At 38.5% G+C, this 13,654-nt stretch overlaps 2 protein-coding genes and 1 long non-coding RNA gene across 6 annotated transcripts in view; 2 read left to right on the top strand and 1 right to left on the bottom strand.

Annotated features, from left to right (window-relative positions):
• IFT74 (intraflagellar transport 74) overlaps nt 1-2,693 on the top strand; it is a 36,892-nt gene extending 34,199 nt beyond the window's left edge. For all 3 annotated transcript variants that reach the window (XM_069001670.1, XM_069001672.1, XM_069001671.1), the window contains exons 19-20: nt 154-214; nt 1,831-2,693. In XM_069001670.1, coding sequence (XP_068857771.1) covers nt 154-214; nt 1,831-1,946 — 177 coding nt within the window. In that variant the 3' untranslated portion in view covers nt 1,947-2,693. The remainder of the gene's footprint in view (nt 1-153; nt 215-1,830) is intronic.
• Nucleotides 2,694-4,367: 1,674 nt separating this feature from the next.
• The window catches only part of TEK (TEK receptor tyrosine kinase), a 59,653-nt gene continuing 50,366 nt past the window's right edge, over nt 4,368-13,654 (top strand). Inside the window, exon 1 of one of the 2 annotated variants that reach the window (XM_069002349.1) lies at nt 4,368-11,521. In XM_069002349.1, the coding sequence (XP_068858450.1) occupies nt 11,470-11,521 (52 nt within the window). In that variant the 5' untranslated portion in view covers nt 4,368-11,469. The remainder of the gene's footprint in view (nt 11,522-13,654) is intronic. The other variant, XM_069002351.1, reaches the window with a different exon arrangement.
• Nucleotides 11,474-13,654, bottom strand: part of LOC138103782 (uncharacterized) — an 18,966-nt gene continuing 16,785 nt past the window's right edge. The window contains exons 5-6 of the long non-coding RNA XR_011147851.1: nt 12,741-12,850; nt 11,474-12,341 (exon numbers count right to left, since the gene is read on the bottom strand). This is a non-coding gene — a long non-coding RNA (uncharacterized lncRNA). The remainder of the gene's footprint in view (nt 12,342-12,740; nt 12,851-13,654) is intronic.

Raw genomic sequence — 13,654 nt, 5'->3', positions numbered from 1 at the left:
ATTGTTTATCATTTCTGTGTTTTTAATGTGAAATAACTTTGATCTTATCAGATTATAGAGTATAACGTACTGATACAAAATTATTTGTGTAAAATATGTGTGTAATAATTACCGTTTTGATTTTTGGCTCTTTTTGTGGTTTTATGTTTTCAGCTTACAAATTTGGAGAGGAAGTGGCAGCACCATGAGCAAAATAACTTTATGATGAAGGAGTGTATCCTTTTCTTTAAGAAGTAAGAGTCAAATTCACACACTGTATTAATTGAGGAAGAAGTCTGTTTCCTCCAGTAGAATAAGACAGGACGGAATGGGCTGCAGAAGACAGGGGAGGAGGGGAAAGGCAATCCTTTGCAAATACCTGCAGATACTATATGTAGCAAAACTTGCATGTGTTGTCTGAAACAATTTACAGGGTCCTAAAGCATAAGCTTTGCCTTGCAGTCTGGAATTTTTCCATCTTTCTCAGGTTTGCCACTAGGTTTCATACAAAGTTCATCTTCACATCTCTCCAGTCTTATCTGAAATTAATCTGCCAGGGTAGCACTGTTTGAAAACATGTTGGGGTGGGGGAAGTGTCTTGTAGCTCTCTCTTTATGTGATTCAAATTAACAAGTTGTATTCCAGTAATCATATCAACAAAATCATTATTTGCTGATTTGCAAATGGCTTTGATAAGATAGTTTTTGAAATTAGGAAAAGCACGGAAGTTTATTTTAATTAGAATTGATGGTTCTTCTCATCTGTTACTATTTTTCTATTTTTCTCCTTAGTTATGATAGAGACCTGAATAGGACCAAGATACACTTGTATTTTGTATTCTAGGGACAGTGAATTCACTGCAATAAAATTACTTCTTTAAAGTTATTTAAGAAATAAATTTTTGTTTAAAAAATCTCTAAGACACACAAAATCACTGTTTTGTGATTAAAGTACAAATGTAATTGGTAAAGATAACATCAAAACTAGACCCCACCATCTAGCGTAGTGTGTTGGACAGTGAACATTCCTTCATGTCTCAGAAAATGGCACGGGGATATATTTTGGACAATTTTGTGATAGCCTAGCCATCACAGAAATAATACTGATGATCATGATAATATATTTAATAATTAATGCACATACATATAGCTATATGTATATGTATACATATAGTGTTGTTTTCTTCAGATACCAAATATCCCATTTCTCAAATCTGGTAAGTGCTCTAATTCTTAGAAAAACATCTGAAAAAAGTCTTGTACAGTGTAATATAGTTGGAGCTACCTCCTCTTTGAAGGAGGCTCTACAGAAATATTTTATTAAGGCAATACTCTTAAACACAGTTTTTCTTAACAAAAAAGACTTTAAGACAAACCAAGAGAAAAAGATGATCAGGATATTAAAGTATCTCCTAACTTGGTATGAAATATTGCCTATCCAAGTGCAGACCCTTGAGCAGAGTATGTCTGCTTGGGCTACTGGAGAGGGGCTGCTTTCTTGGGCTGGGACTTTTGTAGCCAGACTGTATGGCTGTACATAGCTGAGTGCCTTGAAATGGTTTGGTTTGCAATGTAACAATAGGCAGAGTCCTTCATGAGGGACTTACTGCCTATATAAATATATAAATATATATGAAAACAAAAGTGACTCAGACATGTAATCACTTTTTTTTTCTACAGTGCTTGTCATGAGATGGCAGCTAGTAAATTAGCCCCAGTATGAGTTTTTTCCACTATTTTCACCCCTTGACAGTATTCATAGAAGGAAATGTATGGTATTATGGTTCCCTTGTGATCTGTGATTATGCTCATATTTATACTGGCAGTTTGTTTCCTTAATTCGTTTAATCAGTCATAGCAACAAAAAGTCAGGAGAGTGACTACCAGCCGATAATGAAGAATGCGAAAAAGCTGGTCAAAGAATACAACCAAGCTCTCATAGAAGCTTTGCAGAACACCAAGAACTGAACCTAGGCATTTCCTTCGTGCCTGAATGGACCAACAATGAGAGATGTGCAAAGGCCGCATGGAAAGCCTGACTGCTGAGATCATTCACTCACCACTAGGGTGACAGATATTCTTAAAATTATTTTACCAGGTTTTTAGAAGTTACAGGTTTTAATACTATCCCTCCTTTTGCAGTGTTTAAAATTTTTAGAAATAAACATCTGAATTTTAGAAACAAAAAGGAAATACTGCCCAATGAGTTACTGAGGCCTGTTGCTGAATCGCATCTCAATGTGAAATTTTAGTCTGCTTGACACACTGAATTTCAAATTGCCCTGTAGTCCTACCCCTTCCAAACAGAACAGGAGGACTGCTTAACAGGTTGTCATGTGCATTATCTTTAAATTAAGTGTATAATAAGCTAAATGGTAATATCAGCATACCATACCTATGTAGATAGCAATTTATACCAAGTAAGGAAAGCATCTAAGGATGACCAAGTGTCTTTTAAAGTCAAAATTGCTTTGTAGTGTAAAATTGTACAATAAAAGCAAATGCCAGCAAATTTTCATTTCCTAATGGAGAATTAACTTCCTTATTTTTTAAGATGAAATTATAAAGAGCGAACTATGATAAAAAGCAGTGAAACATAGCTAACACTGATTTTGTGTGGAGTATTTTACTGCTGTAGTATTCACCAGTAAAGGAAACAGCAGAGAAAATTATTTGTATATTTTCTGCAATGTTTTTTTTCCCTCCAGTTTCAACAAGCAGTGTCATATGAAACCTCTGACAAGCAGACACAAGGAAGAGTTTCAACATAGAACAAAAAAATGTGTAGAAAATAACAATGTGCTTTATGATATAGAAATTTCAGAAAATGTTTAGATAAAAAAAAATCCATTTATATATTTCTCTCACATTCTACAGGTAATGTATTCATAAAGTGCTTATTGATAATTTCTTTCACCTGGTATATTGTACGCTAGTCCTGATCAAATAGAAAAAGCACCGTTGACTATAGGTAGAAATCTTAGCTAAACAGTAAACTAGCCTTGTGGAAAGAAATTACTAAAAAGCAATGGGAACTGGTTTTACAGTTGTTCTGCTCTCATAGAAAAGTTTTCCAGAAAAGAGGTAGGCTATGCACCTCACTTTATAAAACTGGAGTAGAGAAATAATTAGAAAATATTCTGAGTCCATTGAAATAGTTCTGTATTTTTATCACTAAATTTCCTCAAATCTGTCATTGTGATTTTGAGTATAAAGAAATCTGTAACCTAAAAATATTGAAGATTTGTGCAGAGAGCAGTGTTTGCAAATTCAGCACACTAAACGGTGTCGCTTTATATATTTATAATATTTAGAGATAATGGAACAGGATTTCTATAAACTAAGGACTGTTATCTAGGGGAAATTCCCACGAAAGTCTCTTCCTTCCTGTCAGAGTTTCAGCTATTCCAGAGAAAGCCCATTATTTGCAGAGATAGTTGAAGTCTAATATTCTCACCAATCAAACCATCAGCCAGAGAGATTGCCTCCTGAATTCCACTTGTGCTAGAATAACATATTGTAATGAACAATGGAAAAAGGCTGCAGACTGAATAAACAGACTGCTCTGACTTTGTTTTCTCTCAGGGCAGGGGAAGGTTTTATTCCTTGGTAGTGATTCTGTAAGACAGCATGGTAAAGTTTACAGGCTTTTGTTGTGTTCCCAGGAGGTGCCTGTCATGAAACCCCTTTCTCTAGCATGCTGTTCCTTTTCTTGTTCTACTGAAGGATCTTCAGATAGCCTGTTTCTGTGTGAGAATCTCATCACTCATTCTTTCTCTTAACAATTCCTCCTTATGGTCCTTGATACCAGTCATAGTACCCATGGCTGAAAAGAACTGTATGGATTCTAAGTGATGAGCTATGCGGCAAGTGTTTCATCTTCCTCTGGAAGATGAGTAACTCACTCCCAGTAGTGAGCTGAGTAAACGGTACCCTTACCTAGTTCCTCAAGTATCAATGAAAATCACCTTTTCTTTAACTCTTTATATCTTTTTTTTTAATACGGTTTAAGTACCAGACACAATACTTTTTCACTGAAACTCCTGTGTATACATCCGGACACTAATTCAGTAACACAGGTCTCTCTCTACCCAGGCAGTCTTTTATCCATTTTATGCTATGACTTCAGACTGAGAGGACATGAATTAACTGGCAGCATCTGCGAGGTGGAGATACTTAAAACCTCTTCTGCTCACCTCTCTTACCAGTGCTGAGGAAGGATCACCTCCCTCAGCCTGCCTGGCAATGCTCTTCCTAACATGCGCCAGAATACTGCTGGCCTGTTTTGCTGTGCATTGTTGGCTATTGGTCAGCTTAGTGTACACCAGGAAGGGCCCCAAGGTCCTTCTCAGTAAAGCAGGTTTCCAGCCACTCAGCCCTCAGTGTGCATGGGTGCCTGGATTGTTCCTCCACAGGGGCAGGACTTTGCATGTGTCGGAACTTCATGACATTCTTGGCTGCCCACTTCACCTGTTTAGGTCCCTCTGGACAGCACTGCTCCCATATGGTGTATCAACCACTCCTCCCAGCTTTGTGTCATCTGCATGCTTCCTGAGGGTGAACTCTGACCCGTCGTCCAGGTCATCAGTGAAAAGGTTAAACAGTATTGTCCCCATATCCACGGCTGTGGTATTCCACTACTGTCTGGCCTCCAGCTGGACTTCAGGCCACTGACCACACGGTGAGCCCCAAGCCTGCTTATCTAACTATACTTTGTCAGCGTTATCTATGAGGATTTAATGGAAGATTCTGGCAAACACCTTGCTTATGTTGAGGTAAACAACATCCTAACCTCTCTCCTTGCTCAGTGAGTTAGTTGCCTCATTTTGGATAGCTATCAGGTTGGTTAAGCATAATCTTCTTCATAAATCTGTGCTCTCTACTCGTGATCACCTTCCCATCCTTCATGTGTCTGGAAATCGTATACAGCCTTAGTTGCTCCACAGCTTTCGCAGGGATTGAGATGGCGCTGACCAGTCTGTCATTCCCTGGATCACTCTTCTTGCTCTCCTGAAGGTAGGAGTGAATACTCTATCTTTCAGTATTTAGAAGCCTCTCTCTTACCGCCATAAAAAAAAAGGTACTCAGGAATGACCTTGCAATGCCATAAGTCAGCTACCTCTTTACACACATGGGTGCGTTTCACCAAGTTCCATGGAGTTACGTTTTCCAGTTTGTTAAAAGTTCCCTAACCTAGTCCCCCTTCAGTAAGATACCACTGAGGCATTAGGATACCAGGTTTGACAATTATTGTCACTCCACATCCCACTTCAATGGCACACTGTATGTAAAGAAGCATTTCAATTTCAAAGCCTTCAATCAAAGGGTGTGTTGCTGCCATGTTGTTTGTCCTTTGCTTGAGGACAAGCACAGGAATGACTGCTGTTGTTCCCAGTTCATGATGGCATGACAGTGCACCAACCTTGTTCCCATATATTAAGGGATATCATCATATCTCCAGGCAAACTCTTATTTTTGCTGCAAGCAAAGGTTAATCCTCTTGTTGGTCTTCCTGCTTCATCTTGCCTTCACTACTTTTCATGGTGATTAAAAAATGTTGTCTGTCTTTCAAAATAAGTTTGTTTTTTTAAACTTTCTCTTAGTGAGCTTAGAAGTCAACAATGTAGTATTCCTTTGAGCCATTCTAGACAGGTGGAACACTGAGAGTTCTTTCCTTCTGACAACTTTAGTTAATGGCTCATAGTGTTACTATGTGCTGTTTCACAATTGTAGGGATATGTTTCCAAGGTGAAGTGGTTGTAAGTTCTTTCAGTACACTTCTAATTTCCTGCTGCTGGTATAAAACAAAACTACGAGGCATAATGCAGACCTTAAGAAGAGGTGCTAGCCATTAGAATGTATTAGTTTGAGGAGAAAGAGATTAAAAGATTACTTTGTAACTGTTCTTAAAGTACCTGCTTTGAGTGAACTCCTTGGAAACATCTCATGGTGTTAAATCATCTGGGTGTGGTGGATGTAGCAATCAGAGTGAAAACCCTTCAGATTCTGAAAGTGGTCATAAAATTGGAGTTCGCTTGAACAGCTACACAGTGTGAATAGCAGCTGAATGCCAAATGATACATGTTTTGTATGTGCAGAGCAAGGCTCTGAAATGCAGGTCAATCACTCAGAAGGGAACTGGATTACTCCCAAACAAAATAGTTGACATCTTTTTCTTTTTGAGTAAAGAGGAAGACTTTAAGCATTCACAGCTACAGAGATTATCTGAATTCAAATCCCAGCTTTGATTAATCATTTGTTGGGATTAACAAAATCTTGGAGCAGAGGAAGAAATGTTCTTGCTGTGACTTGAGCCCAACACTTACAGGTTCTCTTTTCAGGAAGGAGGACTAACTGGACAATACGCCAAATGTGTGAAATGGGAGGAAATGTTCCACATTAAAAAAAAAAAAAAAAAAAAAAAAAAAAAAAAAAAAAAGACGAAAAAAGAGAGAAAAAAAGAGCCAGAAATGTTAAATTATCCACTTATAGAGCGAATTCCTTGAAAGCTACATTCAAAGTGACTGAGCTTGATTCACTGTGCACTGGTATCTTTGTATCAGCCCCAAGATTTCTGCTGTGCAGCAAGGATGAATAAGGTGCAAGAACTGTCTCCAACATAAAACTCAAGTTTGCCCACAAGTACTTGTGATGTAAGGGGGACTCAGCACCTCTTAAAATTAGGAAGAAAAATAAAATAGTGACTATAGTCATATAATCACATATAGCAGAAATTATCAGTTGCATCAGTGACTTTAACAATTATGCATGAGAGACAAAATTCTAAATAAAGCCTGCAGATTTCCAGGATTTCTGCAAGATTTCCAGTCCCAAATTTGGAAGAAGAGGCAGGTGGACAGGAAATTTATCACTAAGTTGTACTTGTTTAAAACCACCATTAAAAAGCACCATTAAATCATACTAACAGTGTGATAATAAGTCAGTGGAAGGTAGTAGGTCTCACAAACAGGATATTAAGAATGAATTTTGTAACCCTAATGGCTGGGAACACTACCCCTGAGATCTAGTTAGCATGACCCATTTCCTGGTCCTTGGAAACAGTAGTCAGATCTTCAAAGATCATAGGCAATACAAGGCTTATGAAATTAATCTTTATTTCTTCAGATGGCAAAAATATGAAATTTGCCTTGTTCATGCCCTACTGTTCTTGCTGTGCATCATTTGGGGAGATTTAATATCAATATCTTAAAGATATTTGGATATACAACTGTTGCCATTAAACATAAACACACAGACTCATTTGTCCTTCAAAATTTATTGTAAAAAATTACAATGAAAGTAGTAGAACAGAGAACCATTTTTTTGTCCTTCTGCTGACAACGGGCAGGCTAGTCTAAAATATACATGAAGCATTTTTCAAAAGAATACAAGTGACTCGCAAAGCAGAAGTTTTCAGAGCATAGATGTTAGACAAATGGCCTAATGTTCTTCACAATGACTTTACTGATACAGAAGCTCTAAAGTATTCTTGTGTTTTTTCATCAGCTGAGCTTTCCCTTTGAAAGAAACCTGAGATCCCCATCAGGTCCTATGTTTAATTCCATTCAGTAAATTCCCTTTCATTTCAGTATCAAGGAAGACAGGAAAGCAACAGCTCCCTTTGGCTAAGGCTGTTCTGTAGACTGCTTGGTACTCAGCCATTTTCCAGGCTGTGTTCTCCAAGAGGAACTCTTTTTAGAAAAGAAAACAAAAATGCTGAGCAAAAAAAGTGGATCATATGTTTGCAACCCTGAATTGCTTTCTGAGTATGCATATGCAGGGGAAGCAGTGCAGCAAAAAACTCTCTGTTACCTTTTCTACCTCACCTTAAGGTTTCTCAGAACTACCCATTTCAATAGCACCATTCCTCCATACTGTCCTATCCACGTTTGCATGACATGTACCCCAGAAACCTTTACCTCCCTCAATTTACCACTGCCACTGAAGTGGTAGGGGCAGCGCTCATCCTGAGTTCTTAGACCAGCAGCTGCACATGTCCTCTCCCTGGCCACCTGTCTGCTACCTCTCACTTCCAGGTGATCCCAGATAGATGGTTTAGGGGCTACAGCTGGCCGCAATGGCATAGGCCATGTTGCAGAGGAGAACAGGATCTGTTTGAGAAAAGAAGCTTAAACCCCATCATTTGTGAGCCTTTGTTTCACATTAGCTGACTGTGGTGAGTAATAATTCCTAAAGTTCCTTTACTGCCTCCTAATAAGACGTATCAACATCATGTCAAGGCAAAAGTAATGGCTTGGTTCCAAAAAATATAATGTGACCAGACACTGCAAGAGGATATGTGATTTCTGCTAACACATCTACCTGACTAAAGAAGTGCAGTGGCATTGTTTCTTTTTCCTCCTCACATATTTCCATGTGGTGCAGCATGTATGAATGGGTTGTCCTTGAGACAAGTGTGCTGCTTATCTAAAGAGGAAAGCCTGGTGTCAGGAGTTCAGGGCACTTGACATATCATAAAATTAGCCTTCAGCAAAGACAGTTATGAAAAGCCATGTTTAATGCTAGGGTTATATTTACATGTTGGAAGACAATTTGTTTCCCTGCTGCAAGTAATTTAAACTTAAGCATGCCATTATGTTGGGAGTTAAGATGTGAATATGTTTGAATCAGCAGTTAACCACCAACAAAACTGATGTTTCTGAGGGGAACTCTTTTGAAACTGCCTTTCTAAAGTATCTTTAGAAAAGATGAGTGTAGTCTGTGGGGCCAAAATACAGCTACATACCTACCTGAAGATGTAGCAAGGATGCTCATTGGACACCCTGACAGTCAACAGGTCCACATGCAATAAAAGTTAGAGTAACTCTGTACCGTATTTTACTCCTTGTCCCATCCTTACTTTTAGCCCAGTTTCTTTTACTGGCCATCAGGTTTTGCCAAAGGCTATTTGGAATTCTTCATGTCATTAATAGTGAATGCAGGCTGAGACTCAGTGTCCCCATTAGCTATGGACTATCTTTTTGGTGGTGGGGACAGGCAATTCTACTGCACTTTTGTGTCGCTCACTAAGAAGGTGATCAGATAATACAGTTTTTACTTCAAGGGACACAAAATTAATATGACCTACCTTAAAAAATACTTACCTTCTAGGCACATGAAATACAAGGATGAAAATATGAAAGGTAGACCTAGCAGACACTTAATGTTGAGTGAGAATAAGACAGAATATTGAAATCCTTTAAATTCTGCAGTAGAAAAAGCTTATCATGTGATTAATTTGGACTTCAGTGGGAGCAGTAATTGTGGTGGCACTTAAAAGCTTTCCAAATAGACATACATTTAACACATACTACAAATAAAGGAGTACTTTAGTGTTTGCTGAATTGCAGATGCTATTCTTCATTTCTTTGAAAATTAAATTTTGTAATGAAACAGAAATGAACACACAATCCTGCTGACGCTGGTACCCTAAACAAATTCTGGCTTGGGTTAGTATGTATCTCCTCTCTTCTGGCTTCAGCAGGCCTTTGCAACCTTCTTGTATCTGTGGAATGCTTCATGTTCAGGCTGTCCACTCTGAGATAAATAACTACCTTGTCATCATGGCAGCTGAAATGATCAGTAGGCACAAGTTGGTTCTTCAAAAAAGAATGAACAGCTCACCTGGCCCATTATTCATACTGCAAAATCAGTATCAGAAGCATTACTTTCTATTTAGGTGTTTTTCAAATGGAGACATGATGCATTTCTCCTCAGTGACCTCTTTACAGCAGGAAAGTGAGATTTAAGTGGAAACTTTAAAAACCCCTCTAAGATTAGAACAGCAATCTGGAGAACCACAGCCTTGACCACAGTTGTTTAAGCCTGTCCCCTCTCCTTCCTTCCTGCTCCCCATCCCTCAACAAATCAAAAATAATCGAGGATTGGCCAACTTATAAACAGGTTAAATGAATAACAAACCAGTTATCCACTAGATGGGAAATATGATAATATTTAGTATCTGCTAATATAGTAAGTATTCTGGTATTGGAGGGATCTCTACTTGCAGACTTATAAAAGCTAAGGTGCAATTGGAGAGGGGTAATCACTACTGCTTCACATCTAAGAGTAAAAGAAGAGTAGATGTTCTCCAAAATCTCAAATGGACAAAATATATGTGTTTATTTTAGTCTGAAACCAAACCACATAAATATCTTATATTCTGCCTCCTTTAAGCATCAAAAAAGAATTTTAGTAGTGTTTGTACCTCATACTGTGTTTTTGCACCCACAGGGTATTTTCAGTATAATTTTCTACCTGTTTTGGCTTTTGGTTATATGGAGGGAAAGGAGGGACACACGTAAGGAACTCTGGGCTGCTGCCTTCCCGTTTGCTGTGGTTGTAACCCTTCTCTCCACATGGCAATAGATCTTGGGTGTGAAGGACTTCCTCTGTGAAATCTACACTACAATCAAAGGCTAAAAGGAGATTAAATCAAAGTAGGATAAACCCATACCCCATTTCCAAAATTGTGCTGAAAATTCCTTTTTTTGTATTTCCATAAAAGTAATTCTGGCTGTTGGCATCTTGGCAGAACTACAGAACTTTCAAATGCTGTATTGCCATGGATCATGTTTTGTCAAGTGCTCGTTAATTTCAATTCTGTTTATATATATGAGTGCTGTCTTTACATTTATTTCATTTATTTTTTTTTTTCTGCTTTTCTTTGTATTTTTTCCTTGTGTTTTGTTTTAGCTTCCGAGTTTCAAGACCTCCCTGAGTGATGCAGGCATTTTAATCCCACTGAAGTCATAATAACTATGTGTGAGATTTATTATTGCAACAAGTTTTCAGTCTGTTTCCAATTGTCAAATGTAAAGAAAAATAGTTTCCAGTAAAACACATGAACTAAGGGAATAGTTTGCTGGATTGTGGATGGCTTTGGTTATACTGGATTCAGCTGGCTGCTTTGTTACTGTTTACTTCTTATTTTCATTATTGTGTGCAGAAATGCATTGTGGCCAGCAGTTTATGTGTGGATTAAATAAATAAGGGAAAACACTACAGCACCCTGAGAACTTAGCAGACCTGGACTTTAAGAATGAGATAATAGCACTTTCCACCTACTGTACCTAGGTGGAGGATGTTTTACTTCCACTCTCACACCTACTGGAGGATGCCATCATTGTTCCTATTCTGCTGACTGTGAACAACAGCAGTCCTCTGCTTCTCCAGCAGCTTCAGATAATTGTTTTGATGTATTGCTGGATGGATGGGATTTGCACTCCCCTGCAGTCCTGCTGATACAAAAATGCCTTTAAGATCCTGCCTTTCCCATCCTAATCTACAAAGGAAACAGGAAAAAGGAACTTAAACTCCCTGTACTCAGACAGCAATGAGACTGTTCCAGCCTGCGCCAGTGCTCTGATTTCTTGCCTGTGACTTGTAAACAGCATACTATGCAGGACAAGAGTAACTGCTAAAGGTCTGCCCCGAGGAAAGGATACTCCATGAACAGCTGTAAGAACTGGATGGATATACTTTGGAAAGCATGGACCCTCTAGCACACCTAGTTCTCTATGGATTCAGCCTGTTGATTTCAGGTAAACTTTGGCTCTAATATCTGTAGTGGACCTGTCATGCCTTTCTTTGTTTTTCACACAGTATGCACCTAGCCTTTGACTGTCTACCCTTCACTCCAGCGCTTACCTTTACTGATTTAAGTACTCGTGTTTGTTTCAGGGAGTCCACTTCTCTGTGCAGAGCTCTTAAAGCGAGTGAGGGCAGGACTGGGGCCAAGCAACTGGGGATGATTTAGCTACATGTAGGATTCACTGCTGCAGCTTTTAACTGTTGAAGTTGTTTGTTGATACATTTGTTGCAGCAGGGTTTCTTTTCTATCTAATGTACTAATTTTTTTTAGACAGCTGATAACTTTGAAACCGTTGGTATCTTTCCCTAAGGAATCTGCTCTAAATACAGATTAATGTCAACTTCTGTGACTGACTTTATGAACTAGCCATACACTGGATATGTGTAGCTATTCCAGTATCTGATTTCAGACAAGATTCCACAAGTGGAATTTAGATGAGAGTCAGTGGAAAAAAGAGGGAAAAAATACAAGATCAATTAAAACCACTAAAAACACAGTTATATAGTATTATCAGGAAATGTCATTAGTTCAGCAAGTCAGAAGTTATCATAAGAGATATCTGTAGAAAGGTATACGCAAATATTGTACTAATTCAAATTTAGTTTACAGTAATTTCAGCATTAATGTTAGAGATACATTGCTGAACCTATCACATGCAGAGCCCTGAGGACTGTTCTCCTGCCATCAGATTCAAAGTTACTCCACATTTGAGTAAAGATCACTTTTACAATCCTCATTTTGATTTTCTAGTCAGTTTCTTCTGTAAAAATCTGTAAAAGAAAAATACAAGTCACATGACAACCTTAGACTCTTAACTCACCCTTAACCATTGCATTGAGATATATATACAGGTTGTTCCACAGTAAAAATGTAATGTGCTGTAGAACTGCAAATTGTCCTGCAGTGAAAACCAGAAAGTAGCACGAAAAGGCAGAAGTCCTTATTTCCCTGCAACTTTCTTCACAATTGCTCTGTACAGATCTTCTTGATTAGCAGCATGCCAACAGCTGTTAACAATAAAATTATGAGTTTGAGATGTTACTTTTGGCATCTATAAAAGGCTAGACGTTAATGCAGGCAAAAAAAAAAAAAGTTTTTAATCTGTTGAAATCATGTTTGGAAATATTCTTATCTAGCAATTGCTGTAATAGGCTACATGTTGTTATTACCAATTCCTCTTCTGTGGCTTCAGTTTCTGGATTGTTTAGCTGCACATGAATTCAACCTGTTTAGCCCTCAGATCAGTTCCAGCATTTCACAATATCTGGTGCTGTACGCACTATGGATGGAGAAGAAAAGAAAGTCCAGTTATTCCAACTTTTTTCCTTGTCCCTCCTATTTCTCTGCATGGTGTCATATACCTATTTGACATAGACAGCAACAGCGTTCATTAAGTCACAAGTAGAGGAGAAACAAAAGTCATTTGCAGAGATTAGCTATAAAAATGTGGAGAGCACAGACAGCCCAGCACCAATGAGCTGCCAGTCACTGCATTTTCCACAGGGGCTGACCAGCGAGGTGTGTGCTGTAGTCACACCCATCTCAATAGATCTGTCAGCTTTCCCGCTTTTGTTTGAGAATGATATCATGTTTCCTGGGGCGAGCAGTGGAAGACAATGCGAGCCTGCTTTCCTCCAGATACTGCAGGCGGAGTTCAGGAAAGCAGGAATGACATTCCCTGAGCAGGGGAGAGTCTATACTCTGTACAGACACTGAACTGGCTTAACCTTGTCCCCGATGATTGTGGGCTTCTCTGAGTGTGTTGCTGGGTAGGCACAAAATCCACTCCACCCTTTTTCTAGGTGAAAAGCACTGACTTGGCTCCCATTAGGAGAAATGGCCTTTGATTTAATGTCTTTTTATTTTTAATAGCAGTACTCCATTAGCAGCTAGAACTAATGATCCAGAGTGGAAGATGGCGTTCAAAGTATACACAAATGCTCACTTTTTCACTCTCTACATTCCACAGCAAATGTTCAATTAAACTGATAAGGAGTTGAATTTAATACTGCTGGGATTCTTCAAACTGTACTGAGTATCACCACATGTTTTTCCTTTTGGTTGTTTATGTTCCTGACATTTT

This window comes from Aphelocoma coerulescens (assembly GCF_041296385.1).
Source record: "Aphelocoma coerulescens isolate FSJ_1873_10779 chromosome Z unlocalized genomic scaffold, UR_Acoe_1.0 ChrZ, whole genome shotgun sequence".
In the NCBI taxonomy this organism is placed as follows: Eukaryota; Metazoa; Chordata; class Aves; order Passeriformes; family Corvidae; genus Aphelocoma; species Aphelocoma coerulescens.
The sequence above is the reverse complement of the archived record's forward strand: the minus strand, read 5'-3'. Positions and strand labels throughout refer to the sequence as shown.